This window comes from Balaenoptera acutorostrata, chromosome 1, assembly GCF_949987535.1.
Source record: "Balaenoptera acutorostrata chromosome 1, mBalAcu1.1, whole genome shotgun sequence".
Classification (NCBI taxonomy): domain Eukaryota; kingdom Metazoa; phylum Chordata; class Mammalia; order Artiodactyla; family Balaenopteridae; genus Balaenoptera; species Balaenoptera acutorostrata.
This window is the reverse complement of record NC_080064.1, coordinates 83,605,596-83,623,577: the sequence shown is the minus strand read 5'-3', so window position 1 is coordinate 83,623,577 and position 17,982 is coordinate 83,605,596. Positions and strand designations below refer to the sequence as shown.

Genomic DNA, 17,982 nt, shown 5'->3' with positions numbered 1-17,982 from the left:
TAACTTTTTTGGAAATACAGGTTTAGAGAAGTTATAAATAACTTGATACCAAGGTCACCCAGCATGTAAGTTGTAAAGCTAGGATAGACCCTGGTTGAATAACTTCAGAGCCTGTGCTCCTAAATACTATGCTGTCTTGCTGAATGATTACTTAGCCTGGATTTGAACAGCTTCAAAATTAATGTGATATTTATATTGAGCTAAAAAAAGATCTGTTTTCTTGTGGACCTTTCAAGTTGTACTGTACTGATATAATCCCTCTTCCACAAGATAGTACTTTAAATATTTAAAGATTGTTATTACCTTTTCTCCCTGGATGTTTTTTTCCAGGCTAAACACCCCCAAATCTGATTACTCTTCTTCATGTAACATGGTTTTGAGTTCTCTCACGAGCTTAATCTTGCTTGTCTACCTCTCTCTTAAAAAGTGATGCTATTTGGTGATCCAACAATTATGATTTCTTTTAATTTGATGTGATACAAACAAGAAGTTACCTAATTTTGTATATAACATCTGTATTTATTAATGCCTACTATTTATTTAAAAGAAATATAAGACAGATACCTGCTCTCAAGGAGTTTAGCATTTATTTAGAGGGAGAGAATTAATACATCTGAAAAATTGGAGAGCAGTACATATCAGTGTATGAAGTAGACTTTGAGGTTAAAGTTCCCCAAACTTGAACAAATCCCCAAACTCCTGAAAATTACTGCAGCATGTAATGTATAGAGACAGTTTATAGAAAATTTCCCTCTATATATTTGTGAGCAGAATTTCTTACTAGCTGGAGTTCTTTTGAACCAGTTTAATCAGTTTTACTTATTCCGTATGGCATTATTCACATGAAGATCCAAGCAGATAGCAAATCCAACATTGAGTTCTTGAATATTGGTGTTTTTTCCCAGGTAAGAGCCATAATTTTCTCAGATTTCTTTATGTTTTCTTCTCCATCAAAGCAGGAGAATTGGGGGATTTTGGTGACTTATTTTTCAACACCATCTCTCCAATTGTTTTTAAAAGAATTTTATTTTCACTCTAGGATATGTTATTGTATATATCATTGCAGAGAAAACAAAATTATTTGAGATGTAAAGATGCTAGACACAGTTATATTCACTCACTGTCTTAAGGAAGATACACAAATCAGTTTCATGTCCCAGCAAAATTGTAAGTTATATCATGAACATCAAGAATTACTCCTGAATATTCAAAATTGTCTTCAATTATGAAGTATTGAAGGGTATGGGATGTAAATCATAATTACATTACTAAGTGAGAGAAAGGAGAAATTACCAAGTCAGTCACTAAAGACCTAATCAAATCAATGGGCTTTGAAGAATGGGAAACATTATCACAAGAGTTTTTCCTTTTGTTTTAAAGAGTATTCAAGAAAAATTTATCCTTTTAAAAATATAGGATAGAAAATTATATTGAACAAAAGTTAATTTTTAGATTATTGCTAATCTATATGGGAGAATCTGTTCCCATTGATTTGATATTATGGCATATTCTGTTTCAACAACTGTCAGAAAAATGTGTGCTAATCTATGTGCCCATGGAGTAGCTAAAAATTAGATGTAGGTGACAAAAGCTGGGCATAGAGTTGGAAGTCCTATGTGCTTGAGTGAGCAGTACCAGGAAACGTGCAGAATTTCAGTATGACCATGACTGATAACACATTCTACTACTATTCATTTGGTCATTTCCCCTTTATGAAGCACTTAGGACACTGTGCTACACATTGGGGACCTAGAAGAAAAGGACCAAGTCCCTGACTCAGGAAGGGATTGGGGGACAAAAAAGATCTTAGAGGCATGATGGTTGTTGAGGTACCCATGAGCCACCCCAGTTAAGATGCCCAGCAAGTCCCGTAGGATCTACCCCCATGGGGACCTCAATCTTTAGCATTTCTGTTAGGTGAGGGAGAAGGCTGAATCATTTAGGGAAAAGAGATTTTAAGATTGGGCTTCCAGTATATATTATTGCTTAAGTCTTTATTATTAATAAGTACCCAGAGACAAACATTCAGCAGATGAGCAATTATGCCAGTATATTCATTTGGCTTTTTAAATTATTGGTGTTTCTAACTAGATTCATAGAGCTTATTAAAAAGTATTAAAAATGAACATACAGTTAGTTACCTTTACTCAAGAGAGTAAGTTCAGTTTACCTTTAACTGGAGAATTCCCTGATTGTAGCTAATTGCTGGACTTAAACTTTACCATCCACAGTTTGAATTTCCTATGTTCCTTGAAAGAGGGCACAAACAAGCTATTCATTTATGTGCACTTTTCAAATACTATTTATGCTGACTCTTAGTTATCCTTGGAGAATGCCTGTCTATCTTGGAAAGGACTTAGAGGCTAATCAGAAGTTCAACATATCATCTGGTATAATCAAGAGAGATGAAAGAGGAAACATGGCAGTCTTTGAAATAACAACATTAAGCCAATTGAAATTTGGCATTCATTCACATTTCCCACACAGGAGCCGGAGTGGCATTTAGAAAAATAAATCAGATCATGTTATAGCTCTTAACACCCTTTTAAAACCTTTCACTGGCTTCCTTCAGTTGTACTTAAATCCAGACCCCTTACATTGGTTTAGATTACATCTTCCCCTTCTGGCTTCATCTCAAACTGAAATGCCACACTGACCTTTCATCTGCTTCTTGAGCATGACAAGTTCTTTCTTACTCACTTTTGCCCTAGGATCTTTGCACTACCTCTTCCGTTGGTCTGGATTGGTCTTCTCCCTGAAACTTCACACTGGCTCTTTCTTATATCAGGTCTCAGTTCAGATGTTACCTCTTCAGAGAGTCCTTCACCAAACTGTCATGTCAAAAGTACCCTTTTGCCAGCATATGCCTGGTCATATTCCATAACGTGACAATATTATATCGTATTCATAGCAGTTTTCAGTACCAGAAATTATCTTATTTACTTAGTTTGTCCTCTCTCTCCAACACCACCCTCAGGAAAATGCAGACTCTTATGAGGGCTGGGATCTCATCTGTTTATTTGTCGTAGTATACCCAAAGCCTGGGTTTCTGTGAACATGAGAGTAGTTAATTCATGTACAGCTCTCAGAATGGATCTGGCATATTGTAAGCACGCTCCGGCTGCTATTGTTGTTGTTACTATAAGTGGCAGTAGTGACAGTATATTTAGGCATTTGTAGAAACTCAGTGGAATAATGTATTTTGAAGAGACTCAGGATAGTACCTAATTATAAAAACTGAGCGCTGTAGGACACTTTATAAGTATAAAGCATTTCTATTTGTAAAGGATTGAAGAAGTGAAAGTCAAAATAACAAGTGTTCTGATTGGAATATTTTTCCCCATGTTTTTCAGTTTAGACAGTTGTGGTCAGACCATCAGTATGGAGCCGGGGATCCTCAAAAACATATCTGTCTCCTAAAATTGTGAACCATTAGGGACATGGAGTTGTGCTTTTAAACGTTTCAGATTAAAGCCAGTTTTGCCAGAAATGATTGCTCTTAGGTATTGGATTAAAACTACTTTCTTTTTTTTTTTTTTTCTCATTTAGACCTGGTACTGAGTCAGGCAACATAGTGTGCTCTCGAGGAGATTCACTGTTGAGCTCTTCACTGTGTGACCTTTTTCTTGGTGCTGTCACTTGAAATAAATGTGTATTTACGCAGCATTCTCTATAACATGAGTTACATTGCCTTTTGTTTCTATCTGTTCCCACAGGTAACAGTTAACCTCTTCCAGATGCAACACCTGCAGGCTGCCTCCCTCGCGAACAATTTACAGTCTCTCTGTGATGGTGCCAAACTCTATGACCCAGGCCAGGAGTACAGTGAGTTTGTCAGGGCCACGAATTCAGCTGAGGAGGAAAAAGTTGATGGGTGAGAATTAATGTTAGGTGAAATTATTTCAAGGCATAAAATCTTTACTGCTAAGTTTCCTATCTGGTGTCAGGTGATGTTTTTTTCTAACACTGGTAGAATTGACTTTAAAACCTTCTGAATTTTTAAAATATTATTTAAGATCTGACTCACTTAAGAGTAAAGCTTTCCATTTTAACACACAGCTCAGTTCTTTGAGATGTAGAAATCCTTTGAGAATGGCAAATCATGGTCATACCAATTTCGAATGTCCACAAACTTAACAACCTACATTTTCCACACAGGTTATACCAGAAGAGTTTAACCATGATATGAATAATGGACTGTACTTTTGCTATTCTTTTCTGTGTTTCAGCTGTATTAAATACAAATGATTAATAAGTTTTATTCACATCTCTTTTAAGAAGTTCAACTGTATAATATGGTTTGTTCCTAATATTTAATTTAACTACTCTGTTCATTAAATTAACAGATTTTCCTGAAAATAGAATAAAGTAGTCATGCTTCTGAATGATGAGTTTTATTTGGGTTTTTCTTAGGAATGTAAATAAACAGTTAACAAATACCCCTCACACTTCCGGTTATGGACCTTCCGACTCTTTAGAAGATGTTGTGCGCCTTCCTGACAACTCTAATAAGATTGAAGAGGACAGATGCTCTAACAGTGCAGACATATCAGGTAGTGTTTCACATTAAAGAGAGCACTAATTTATGAAAGATCAAATTGTTTAAATGTGATCATTAAATGAATTGCAGCTCTGGAATTTAAAAACCAGGCCTTGAATTGTAACCTTATGAGGTTTTACTCACAGTTGTGAGCACTGTGCTTGTCTTACAGTCAGTTGCTTAACACTGTTAAAGAAGTTTGACTTGTCTCATTTTAAATAATGTCAGTGTTTTGAAACACTTATGAAATTTGTCTGTAGCCAAGTTTGACTTCAAATATTCTTTTCTTAAAGGTCCTTCTTTTATAAGGTCATGGACATTTGGGATGTTTAGTGATTCTGAGAGCACTGGAGGAAGCAGTGAATCTAGATCTCTGGATTCTGAATCTATAAGTCCAGGTACATAAGTATTTAAGTCTAGAGTGAAAATTCAATGACAGATTAAAATTTTCCTTTTGGGGGATATTTTTAACTACCTTCTTTTTTTTTTTTTTAATTGGCATATGGTTGATTTACAATATTGTGTTAGTTTTAAGTTTACAGCAAAGTGATTAGGTTATACATATATTTATGTATATATATAATTTTTTGATTCCTTTCCATTATAGTTTAGTACAAGATACTGAATTTAGTTCCCTGTGCTATACAGTAAATCCTTGTTGTTTATAACTATCTTATTTTTATAATGAACTGTCCCATAGAGAGGAGTTTGTACATATATGTGTACAGTTTAAATAAAAATAATAGAACAAACCCTTATATATTCAACAGCTAGCCTAAGAAATAAAACATTATTAGTATATTAGAAGGCCCCTGTGTATACCTCCTTGATAACCTTGCTCTATCACCCCCGAGATGAGCCATCATCCTGAATTTTGTTAATCTTTCCCTCGCTATTTTAAATGTTTTAGTACTTATATCTAGTTGAGCTTTGCCCACTTTGGAATATTATGCAGATGAAATCATACTATTCTTTTGTGACTTCTTTCATGCATCTTTTTTTTGAGATTCATATTGATATGAGAAGCTGTCTTTATTTTATACTGTGTACTGTATGCTGTATAGTATTCCGTTTTATGAACATAACTGTGATTATCTGTCTTTTGGATTGTTTTGTAGTTAATCACTATAATGAACTGTACAGTTAACAACAATTCTTGTGCCTGTGATAATTTCATTTTCTATAAATGTGCTTTAAGGTACTTTGATAGTCTCATGCTCCTTAGAGAGGCAGAATAGATGTTTTGAACTCTCCCTTAGTGGCTGCAAAGAGAATGACTTGCCAGAGGTAATGCAGCTAGCAAGAGAAGAAGGTGTTACTTGAACCCTTGAGATTATTACTTTCCATGTTCTTTCTTCTCTACTTTTCTACCAGAGACTTCTCCCAGTCCTGTTCTTCCTGGCTAAGTTTCTTTCTCCTAAGATCTTGGCACTGCGGGAGATAAGTTAGGATTTAACCTACCTCAGAGTCCAAGGCTTTGTTGTTTTTTTTCTGGTGTTCTACATATTACAGAAATTTTATTCATGTAAATAAAGCCCTTGAATTTAAAGTTAGAAATGACTTCCATGCCATACTGGGGTTTATAGGCAGATTGTCAGCAACTACTTTGAGTCCTACTTTAAAATTATTGCTGTTCAGGGACACTCTGGAGATGCAATCCTAAATATTTAACTGAATATTTGTAATTAGCTTTGTAAAAACAGAGTGGTTCTAGCTATCCCCAGAAATTAAGAGACAGTCTAGAGCCAGCTCTAAATTATTTGGAATCCTGTAAGACTTCATGTGGTAAAGACAAAAATTTGGAAACTGGTCACATGATAAATGGGTGAAGACTGAGGGATGAATAGCCTGGGAAAGAGGAAACCTGGGGATGTGACAGCTGTTCTCAGACATTGAAGTGTAAAAGGGTGAGAGTCAGAGTGCTTGTTTGCTCCTTTAGGGAGACATGTGACCAAGAGCTGGGATTTATAGGTGGCAGGTTTCTGCTCAGCAACACAAGGAAGTCATTTTACAGTTAGAATAGTTCTAAAATGAACATGTGGTCTCATGATTTTTTAGTCATTGGAGGACACATTCAAAACAAAAACTAGATGACCGCCTTTTAAGCATAGTTTGAAGTGGGGGGAATCTTTTGAGAGAGATGTGGTTTAAATAATTTGTAAAGCCCTTTCTAACTCTGAACCTAAGACTGTTAAGGCCTTGAGTTAAGTGTAACCCTCCACTTAGACACAGCCCTGTGTGTAATATCAGCAGGGAGCAAATAAACCTCATTACCTGGTCAGGCTGCTTCCAAACAAGCTTTGAGACACATGGCAGAGTCCTTGGCTGACAGCTTGTATCCCATGCTCTGCTCCCTGCCAGGATCATTGGTCCTGGTTCCTGGTCTTCTGTCTTACTGGCAACATAAATGTGACGGTACTATTGTATTGCTATATTTGTAGATTTTTGTTTATTTTAGAAAGCTTTAGGTTACATTGTAAGTATTTCTTTATCACTTAATTCAACAAGCATTTAATGACAACTTTACCATTGTGCCAGCTATTCTGTCAGACATTATATATAAGGCTTGAATAGAAAATACTCCCTGTTCTTGAGTTTATAATCTCTAGCACTTACTATCAGAAGTTGACAGTAAGGTTCATTGGAATGTGTGATCCTCAATTTTAAACTTATTTGGAAAAGTCAGATTTGGCTCAATTCTCTTTTGTTCCCAGGAGTATCAGAATCCCCTGTATCCAAAGTCTGTGAATGGAAGCAAATGTTTACATTGTAGCTAATATAATAGTATGACTTGCGTTATTCAAAAAATGTTGTCACTACCCATTTCTTAAATTCTACAATGAATTTTCTTTTAGGAGACTTTCATCGAAAACTTCCACGAACTCCATCCAGTGGAACCATGTCTTCTGCAGATGATCTGGATGAAAGAGAGCCACCTTCCCCTTCAGAAGCTGGTATTACACTCACCTGAATCAAGTTTCCACTAAACCAGTTGAATCAGTAGCATTGCATGATATTAGGGAAAAAATAGTATGATTTAAAGAATTCCTTTACTGTGTATTTTAAAAGAAGGCATTATGGTGACTTAAATATATCCCAACAAATTATATACAAGTATGGGTTGATAATGTATTAATCAAATGTTACAAGTAAAAATATAAGAATAAACAGCAAAACCAGTGGAGCCAAAATGTATTAGCATGTTGATAAAATAGGCTAGATATTTTGGTCTTTCATAAATCTAACAGTGACTTAATTGTTCAGAGTGTTGCAATACATGAGACACTCTATTCCTGAGAATTTCTATATGAGAAAAGCCTCTTCAAAAGAAATAGTGTAAGAAGCTAGGCAGGAAAAGTAAATACATATACTTCTTGAGGGCAGGGAAAGTTGTGGATGCTAAAGGATATAAAAGAGAAGTCACGTTAATGGCTTCATTGAGACCTCCAGATACCTGTTCTGGTATCATTTTCTTAAATAGTATAAGAACATCTGACCTCTTGTAGGATTTTTTTTTTTTTCTTTTTTTTTTTTTTGGTTGCGTTGGGTCTTTGTTGCTGCGCGCAGACCTTCTCTAGTTGCGGCAAGCGGGGTCCACTCCTCGTTGCGGTGCACGGGCTTCTCACTGCGGTGGCCTCTCTTGCTGCAGAGCACGGGCTCTAGGCACGTGGGCTTCAGTAGTTGTGGCTTGCGGGCTCTAGAGTGCAGGCTCAGCAGCTGTGGCTCATGGGCTCAGCTGCTCCATGGCATGTAGGATCCTCCCAGACCAGGGCTCGAACCCGTGTCCCCTGCATTGGCAGGCGGATTCTTAACCACTGCACCACCAGGGAAGCCTTCTGGTAGGATATTGATAGATAACTAGCTAGTATTACTTATAATTTTGTAATGAATTGAGAATAGCTTTATCTTTAATGCAAATAATGCTGACACAGTAACCTCATATAGCTAGTTTTATTCCAAGCTTTCATAGGGTCATTTTCTAAGAATGTAATGCCACCTGTGTAATAAAGGACATGTTAATAACAGTGTAAATTCGCTGATTCTGGAAACATTATGCCATGCTATTTTAGAAGTATCTTATTTGTCTGATGGTGATTTTTACTCGTAGCTTAAATGTTTGATATATGTGTGCCTTGTTAAGAGATCTATAAGTTGGATGCTTATTTTATTATTATAGTAAGAGCTTTTTGTAATCTTATTTAAAGACTTTTTTAAATGTAGTATCATATGGTATAATTTTTCTGTAGTCTTACAATTCTTACATACTATTCTACTTCTGTTACAAGGACCCAATTCCCTCGGAACATTTAAGAAAACTTTGATGTCAAAGGCAGCTCTCACTCACAAGTTTCGCAAACTGAGGTCCCCCACAAAGTGCAGGGACTGTGAAGGCATTGTGGTATTCCAGGGTGTTGAATGCGAAGAGGTAAGATCTTTCTGGAATTACATTAGCCCTTTTATGCTTTTTGCTTTGAGCAATGCTTTTTGTTATTAATTTTACCGATTAGGATTTTTTGCAAATGTATTTTTAATAAATTGAACCACTGTGTATTTTCTATAATTTTATATTTCATTTTGCTAGTAAATGTATTTCAAACACCACAAGTAATACCTTTTAAACTCATTTTTGTTCTGTTACCACTCTACCTGTAGTTCGTCCAGTTGTGAATAGTTTTAAGATGAGTTAACCATTTTAGACTTTCATTTTCTTGTAGTGTCTCCTTGTTTGTCACCGAAAGTGTTTGGAAAATTTAGTCATCATCTGTGGTCATCAGAAACTTCTGGGGAAAATACACTTATTTGGAGCAGAATTCACACAAGTTGCAAAAAAGGAACCAGATGGCATCCCTTTTGTACTCAAAATATGTGCCTTAGAGATTGAAAATAGAGCCTTGTGTCTACAGGTACATTATAACTTTTAAAATTAAAAATTTTTAAATGTAAATGTGATTTGTTCTAATGATAAGGAGACATTAAAGGAGAACAATGCTCTCAGTTTTTACTAAATAACTGAATTTATTCAGATTTATTTGGAAAATATTACCTCATTTGGTCCTAGGTTTTTTCTAAAATATTTAGAATTGAAGTGGACATTAAGTATATTTAGAGGTCTGCATTTAATCATTTGTACTGAAGCAGAATTTTGCAAAATTTTTTCTCTTTCTTCTCAAGGGAATTTATCGTGTATGTGGAAACAAAATAAAAACTGAAAAACTGTGTCAAGCATTGGAAAATGGAATGCACTTAGTAGACATTTCAGAATTTAGTTCACATGACATCTGTGATGTCTTGAAATTATACCTTCGACAGGTAAAGTTTTTAGCCTTGAAATTTACCATTAAATAGAGCAAAAATATAATTTGCGGTTTGCTGATAACGTTTGCCACACATATTGTTTTCATTGACATAGACCATGTTAATATCTTTCCAATTATTAACGTACAGATCAAAGAGTGTATAAAATATATGTACAATTTAAAGACCCATAATAGTGAAAACTCATTTTCCATCACCTAGCTTAAGGAAGTAAAATATCACTATACCTTATAGAAGGCCCCTGTATGCCCCTCCCCAGTTGTAGCCCACAGCTCTACCCAGTGGTCTTTCCTAACCATGTTAATACCTCCCTCTCTTTTCTTAATAGTTTTAATACCTGTTGTGTATTCCTAAACAATATGTCATTAAGTTCTAGAAAACTGAGTAGAAAGCATAAATCTAGCTGTTTAAGAAAAGTCCACCATTCACACTGTTATATGAAGAATTCAGCCAGTAGAACAGTATCTGGGTCATAGTTTGGCTTTACTTTCATAGATATTTTAAAATAGCTATTGTGGGAGGTTAGTAGTCAAGGTGTGAATGCATTCAGGGAACGTGAAGTTCACCATAGTTGGGGGGCAGGGCTATCCTATAAGCTAGGTACTGGAAATTCAGCAGGAATGTGGTCGGGAGTGGACTTGCTCTATATTTTCTCTTTCTTTGCTCACTCTTGTACCTGCATGTTATAAGAGTAGGTCTGAAGAAAACGCTTCTGTGGGTGAAGTAAGTGGCCTTAGCGGCTCAGGCAGCAGTTCATGGAAGGGTTACAGAAACAAGCAGCACATTGTCATGATAAGCCAAGTACAAAAGATCTGGGACAAGCCCAGCTGCATTCTGTCCTTGGGTGAAACTTTCTGTCCTTGAGTGAAAGTGAAGAGACAGTTACAGAGAGCATAGTGACAATGGTCCTCATTGTGTCCATCTCAGGAGCTTTGTTCTTCATCTGGGTCCGTTTTAATATGATGAAGAGCTGTCATCCTGGGATCTCTCTTCTCTACCCTCTTCTGTGAGGAAACACCTGTCTTCTGTGTCATATCTTCCTGTTTTTTATTTATTGTCCTGTTTTGGTCATGCCCATGTTTGAGCAAGGTGGAATAAGAGTAAATATTTGAAACTGTTTGATCTGTAAATGTATTTATTCTGCTTTCTTGAATGGGAATACTGTGAAAGTTTATAGTATTGTAGGCTGAAAATTATTTTTCTTCAGAAATTTGAAGGTGTTTTTTAATTCTCTTTGAAGCCTGAAATCCTTCTCATTCCTGATTCTTTTTATGTGGCCTATTGTTTTCTCTCTGAAAGCTTGTAGAATCTTCTTTTTCTCTCCATTATCCTAAAATTTCACAGTGTATGCCTTGATGTGGGTGTATTTTCATCCATGGTTGCAGGCACTCCACAAGCTCTGTCATTCTGCTTACTTGTCCTTTAGTTCTTGGAACTTTAGTTTTCTTGCTCATTTCCTCCTCTCTATTTTCTCTCTATTTTCTTTCTGGAACTTATATTTCGATACTTAACAACTGCACTGGTTCTCTAGTTTCCTTCCCTTTTCCCTATTTTCATTTCTTTTTGTTTTTGTTCTCTTTTAACACCTTCTAAGAAACTTCCTCAGCTTTGTCTTCCATTCCTATTGTAAACTATTTTATTTCTGAGATCATCTTTTAATTTCCAAGAATTCTGGTTTTCTGTCCCTTTTATAGCATTCTTTTTTTAATTGAATGCACCATCTCTTCTACCTGAAATATTCGTAGCTTTTTTTAAAATTTATTTAATTAATTTATTTATTTTTGGCTGTGTTGGCTCATCGTCTCTGTGCGAGGGCTTTCTCTAGTTGCAGCAAGCGGGGGCCACTCTTCATCGCGGTGCGCGGGCCTCTCACTATCGCGGCCTCTCTTGTTGCGGAGCATGGGCTCCAGACGCGCAGGCTCAGCAGTTGTGGCTCACAGGCCTAGTTGCTCCGCGACATGTGGGATCTTCCCAGACCAGGGCTCGAACCCGTGTCCCCTGCATTGGCAGTCAGATTCTCAACCACTGCGCCACCAGGGAAGCCCCGTAGCTTTTTTTAAAGAGGATTCTTTCCTCTGCTTAGCTTCTAGCCCCGTCCAATAGAAATATAATGTGAGCCCTATATGTGATATTAAATTATCTAGTAGCCACATAAAAAGAAACAGGTGAAGTTAATTTTAATATTTTATTCAACATATTGAAAATATTATCTGAACATCTAATCAATATTCTTAAATTATTAATGAAACATTTGCCTTTTTGGCCCTGACTCTTGGAAATGTGGTATATACTTTTCATCTGGAGCACATGGCAGTTTGGAGCAGCCACCTTGCCACTGCTCAGTAGCCGTATGTGGCTAGTGGCCACGATATTGACAGCACAGTTGTAGACCTTCAAGTTGGTTCTTTTCCTACTTATTTTGACTCTGTCTTCCATAGTTGTCTCCCTAAAAGTAAAGCTTTGGGAACTGAAATCTATCCAGAAGCTCTTGAATACATGAAGGCTTTGAAGATTTTGAGCTTTACTGTAATAAAGGAGAGCTAGGAGAGCTCTAGGAGAGCTCTAGGAGCTCTAGGAGAGCTGTTTGGGAAGCTGTTTGGAAAGTACCTGAGGTCTGTATCTCTAGTTCTCTGCTCTTGGGCTGGTCTGATACCCAAGAGAAAGGTCTTTCCCTGCCTACAGGTATGGTTCCAGAACTCTGGGAGCCGTGTTAGGTCAGAAGCTCCAGGATCTCTGCATTCAGCAGGCATACAGTCACTAAATCCTTATTTTAAGATAGTTGCCCACCTGTTCCTTGTGCTTGGCATTGCCCGTCCAGAGACCCTCTGTTTCACACTGCCCAGAGAAGAAATCCCCAGACTTCTGAGGTTGCTCAGGAGCATTGAGTGGAGACAAGGATCTAGAAATCTAATGCTGTCTAGATAGCTCACCCTTCCCTGAGATCAGAGGACCTAGTCTGACAATCCCTGAGTCTCCTTAGCATCCGCTAAATCATGTTGGTTCTCAGTTTGGAATTTCAGCTTTCTCAGGAGTGCTAAGTGAGCACTTGTTCACCTCCTCTTCAGCTTGTGAAGTGTTACTTCTGTCCCCATTCCTGTTCTTCCAGTCCTGCAGGCTTAACTGTACTTCAGTGGGGTTGTAGGAGGGAAAGAAATTAGCTACAAATGTTGGATGTGCCACGTTAGCCCAGGAAACTGTTGATATCTCTTCAATCACATTTTTTAGGATTCTCAGCTGAGAAGTGGAAACGGTATCTTTGAATGACTTTTTTTTTTTTTTTTTTTTTTAATATTTATTTATTTATTTATTTATGGCTGTGTTGGGTCTTCGTTTCTGTGCGAGGGCTTTCTCTAGTTGTGGCAAGCGGGGGCCACTCTTCATCGCGGTGCGCGGGCCTCTCACTATCGCGGCCTCTCTTGTTGCGGAGCACAGGCTCCAGATGCGCAGGCTCAGTAATTGTGGCTCACGGGCCTAGTTGCTCCGTGGCATGTGGGATCCTCCCAGACCAGGGCTCGAACCCGTGTCCCCTGCATTGGCAGGCGGATTCTCAACCACTGCGCCACCAGGGAAGCCCCTCTTTGAATGACTTTTAATCTCATAATGAATCATGCTTTATTTCTTTTAGTCAGTCGAGGAGAGGAAATAAATGGGGTCCAATACTGTCAGCTCTCATTTTATCCTAGGAATACATGGGACCAAAGCTTTAGTGTGGGAAGCCATGCTCAATTCTTACAGTGTTAAGAGAGTAGCCTTTATTTACTCATTACCATGTGGTAAATCTGAAGCTCCAAGAGTGACCAAGATGGTAGAGGTAGAAATTAATCTCAAGGCTTCCCCTCTCTGGGAACAGAAGGGGAAACTGGAGAAGTGGTGCCTACCTCACGACAGATGTTGTAGGACATCAGCTAGCCAGAGAGATGCTCTATTTTCCATCGCTGAGCAGTGGAATCATTGAAATCAGTTATGCCAGTAGACAGATCAAGGTGGTATGCCCATTGACAGTGTGAGAGAGGAACTTTTTTTGACCTACTTATGGCAATTCAAGTGGTATTTAAAAATTGGAAAACAAAATGTTGACAGTTTCTTTCATGTAAGTCATATTGTCTTTTGCTAATCTTCAATCTGGCCCGAGGAAAACACAAGCACCCTATAGCTTTTTGTTCTCTCTCTCCCCCACACCAACAGAAAATAAGCTTTTTCTAATTAATTTGACTTATATTGTATATTAGCCTGGGTTTGTTTTAATAAAATAGTTGAAGATCATGCTAACTTTGGGGCAGTCATGAATGTAATTGGTATAGAATATCTATCAGAGTTTTAAAATCATATCATGGGGCTTTAGGTTTAGAGTTTTACTGATTACCAGGTAAGTCATTTTTAATATAGATATAATGTATGGTGATATCGGATTCACTTTATAGATCACATCTAGCAAACATATGTACATTTCTTTTTTTTCTTGTTCTTGGGTGTAATTTTTTTTCTTCTAGTTGTATTGAGATATAATTGACATACAGCACTAAGTTTAAGGTGTGCAGCACAACGATTTGGCTTCCATACACCATGAAATGATTATCACAGTAAGTTTAGTGAACATCCATCATCTCATACAGATACAAAATTAAAGAAATAGAAAAGTATTTTTCCTTGTGATGAGACATGTACATTTCTAAATGTGATTGACCTTAAGTCCTGTTACTCTAAAAAGAACATGCTAAACCACTCAGTAGCTATTCAGTAGGTTATTAACAGGGAAAAAATGGGCAGAATGATATTTCTAACGTAATTTTATTTCTTTAGCTCCCAGAACCATTTATTTTATTCCGATTGTACAAGGAATTTATAGACCTTGCAATAGAGATCCAACATGTAAATGAAGAACAAGAGATGAAAAAGGATAATCCTGAGGACAAAAAATGTCCAAGTACGTGTATAGAAGTAAACCGAATTCTTCTAAAAAGCAAGGATCTTCTAAGACAATTGCCAGCATCAAATTTTAACAGCCTTCATTACCTCATAGTTCATCTTAAGCGGTAAGAATTTGAATAAGACAGACATTGATTAGTGGGTGGATAATTGATCAGTTTTTTGGTTTTGCTTTTATGGTTTTTTTAAAAAATTGTGGTAAAATACACATAACATATAAATTTACCATTTTAGCCATTTTTAAGTGTACAGTTCAGTAGTATTAAGTACATTCACACTCTCGTGGTATTGTTTTTACATTGAATGTTTCATTTCTAATATGTGTTAGGGAAAGAGAGACATTGAATATATGTTCGTGCAGCCAACATCTTTCCCTCAGATGCCAATTATATGCCAGGCTCTGGCTGGGGAAATTAGGATGCAAATACAAGGTTTCTGTAATCTGTTGCGCTTGTTAGCTTGAGGGGCAGACCCGCACACAAGTGCAGCGCCGCATCATTCTTGTTCTGATGGTTCCATCAGAACATGCAGTGGAAGATGGGGGAGAGGGGGTCATGAATCAGACAAGGTAACCCTGAGCCAGACTTGAAGAACTGAGTAATGGTTTGGTGACCGAGAATGTACAAAAGAGCATTCCAGGCAGAGGGTAATAGACACAGAGACACAAGAGATCATTTTGCTTTTGAGGACGTTTAAGTAATTTGGTTAGGCCAGGATATAGCAAGCAGTAGCACAGAGTGAGCTGGAGGAGTCCTGGTAAAGTCATACATACCTGGCAGATGAGTTGACTGTCTTCTTTCTGTACTCAGTGAAGAATTTTAAGCCAGGAATTTAATATGCTCAGGTTTGCCTATTAGATCTTTATGGCAGCAATATGGAGAATAGGTTGGAGGGGAGGTATTTACTTCAGTTCGGATCTCTTTGAATAGCCAGAGAAATAAAAGGTGATGAGAGCTTGAAGTAAGGCCAGAGCAGTGGGATTGGCAATAAAGCAGAGAGATCTTTAGGCTCAACTAGGCTTGAGGACTAGCAGTGAGATAGAAAGTTTCCAGCATATGGACCTGGGAGGATGTAATATATATTTACTAAGGTGGGAGCAGCTTTTAGGGGTGTTTTTTAATTTCTGCTGGTAAAACTGTACTGGTTCCTTCTACTTACTTAAATTTAATCCTAATACTGTGAAACCCAACTTGGTGTGTGGTCAGTATTTAAGCAAATAAATATATCCTTTCCCTAGACTTCTGCAACCCATTTTTCCTCCACCCTTCCCAGCCCATAGTAAACTACTGTCAAGGAAATCTAATACAGCTTTATGTGTTCTGCATCGCAGAGTCGTAGATCATGCAGAAGAAAACAAAATGAACTCCAGAAACTTGGGGGTGATATTTGGACCAAGTCTCATTAGGCCAAGGCCCACAACTGCTCCTATCACCATCTCCTCTCTTGCTGACTATTCAAATCAAGCACGGTTGGTGGAGTTCCTCATTACCTACTCACAGAAGATCTTCGATGGGTCCCTACAGCCACAAGATGTAGCTGTGTGTAGTGCAGGTGGTGGTGCACCTCAGGTTGACCAAGGCTATCTTCCGAAGCCTCTGTTATCACCAGAAGAAAGAGATCCAGAACATTCTGCGAAGTCACTGTTTTTCTCTTCAAAGGAGGTGAGTTTTGCTCTTATGGAATTGTGTTGGAACTTTGTAATGTTTACGTTATTAATAAGTTAAGAATCTTTGAACTGTTTATTTTGAGGTGTGTTTTGCTTCTTCCAGTTTAAAAATTTTCTTCCATCAACAGGATATCCATACTGCAGATAGTGAAAGCAAAAGTTTTGAATCCACTGCATCATTTGAGGAATCAGAACGGAAGCAAAATGCATTTGAAAAATGTGATGCATGCCTCATTGGTGAGTGGCCATGTAAAATGCATATTTGCTGACTTAAAACTGTCCCAATAAGCCATGATTAAAAGCCAAGGTGAGTGGTGTTGAGAGAAGTCAGAGAAAGAAGCTTCATTAGTAAGTGCATCTTTGCCAGCCATTAAGAAAGTTGCCTTCATTCTTTACAATAACCCTTCTTATAAAAAGACATCTTGGAGTTCAAAGGTGTGTTTTGTGTTTTGAAAACTTTTTTTATTTTTATTTTTGCCATTATTTAAAGTCAAGGCAGAAATCTGTTAAGCAGTATGATGATTCATTAGCATCTTCTATTACTATAGATCATTGTATTGATCTCATTACTCATAAGGTGTCAACTAGACTCCTAAAATTCAAAAAATTTCGACTCAAAAAACCTCTAAAATTTTTTTCAAATGCCTTTTCCTGTTGTCTGCCTGTAACACATTAAGCACACTTATGTGTATATCTTTTTAATTTCCTCGACTGCAATCATTTTATTCACTGTATGGTAATTTTAGTTGCAGTGATAGCTACCAAGCTATTCATTTGTGGAAAGGCTTCCACTTGTTACTATAATTCTGTACATCACTAGAGCTAACTTGCAGTTTTTTTAAGTGCAGCCATATATTTTAAATTTGAGTGTAATGAAGTATTAGTGATCACAGCCTGACAGGTCTAAAAAGTAAGGGAGCTAACATTCATTAAGTACCTGCCTGCTCTGTGCTAAGCACCGTGCTTATTGTTTGATTCCATTTATCTGATTTTATCTTCAGAAAAATTCTGTGCTATAAATAGGTAGTAACAGCCCTGTTAAACCCATAGCCTAACAGTCTGAGAGAGGTTAAATAATGTCAGAGGTCATGCCCCAATAAAGTGTTCAGTATTTGAACCTATGTTTGTGATTATTTCACTATTCTGTGAGCTAGGTCTCCCAATTAGGAATAGTAATAAAAATAAATGTCATTTTTCAAGGGCTAACTGTATACCAGATAAATAAGCACTTTTCATGGTTTGATCTTTTAGGCCACATATCATCATAGATAAAATTATGATTCCTTTTGACAGATGAAGACACTGAGGGACAGTGAGATTACCTTGCCTAGTGCAGAAGGGGTAGAGCTGAGTTAAACCTGGCAGGTGGGGTTCAAGAGTCTGCACTCTTACCCATTACACTCAAGTTTTTTCCCTTAGAACTTAAGAATGCATTTTGGTGCCTACAGCCTGACCACAGTGTGTCAGGTCCCTTAGGGTGTTTTATACACATGGGGAAGCACCTGGGAAATCAAAACAAGAGAGCACTGCCCTG

General features: G+C 37.3%; 1 protein-coding gene across 5 annotated transcripts in view; it reads left to right on the top strand.

The window, feature by feature from the left end:
• Window positions 1-17,982, top strand: part of ARHGAP29 (Rho GTPase activating protein 29) — a 76,927-nt gene that overhangs the window by 55,959 nt on the left and 2,986 nt on the right. For 4 of the 5 annotated variants that reach the window (XM_057546898.1, XM_057546905.1, XM_057546892.1 and 1 more), the window contains 10 exons: window positions 3,717-3,874; window positions 4,414-4,553; window positions 4,834-4,938; window positions 7,396-7,494; window positions 8,827-8,966; window positions 9,256-9,444; window positions 9,713-9,850; window positions 14,657-14,889; window positions 16,113-16,443; window positions 16,577-16,685. In XM_057546898.1, coding sequence (XP_057402881.1) covers window positions 3,717-3,874; window positions 4,414-4,553; window positions 4,834-4,938; window positions 7,396-7,494; window positions 8,827-8,966; window positions 9,256-9,444; window positions 9,713-9,850; window positions 14,657-14,889; window positions 16,113-16,443; window positions 16,577-16,685 — 1,642 coding nt within the window. The remainder of the gene's footprint in view (window positions 1-3,716; window positions 3,875-4,413; window positions 4,554-4,833; window positions 4,939-7,395; window positions 7,495-8,826; window positions 8,967-9,255; window positions 9,445-9,712; window positions 9,851-14,656; window positions 14,890-16,112; window positions 16,444-16,576; window positions 16,686-17,982) is intronic. The other variant, XM_057546910.1, reaches the window with a different exon arrangement.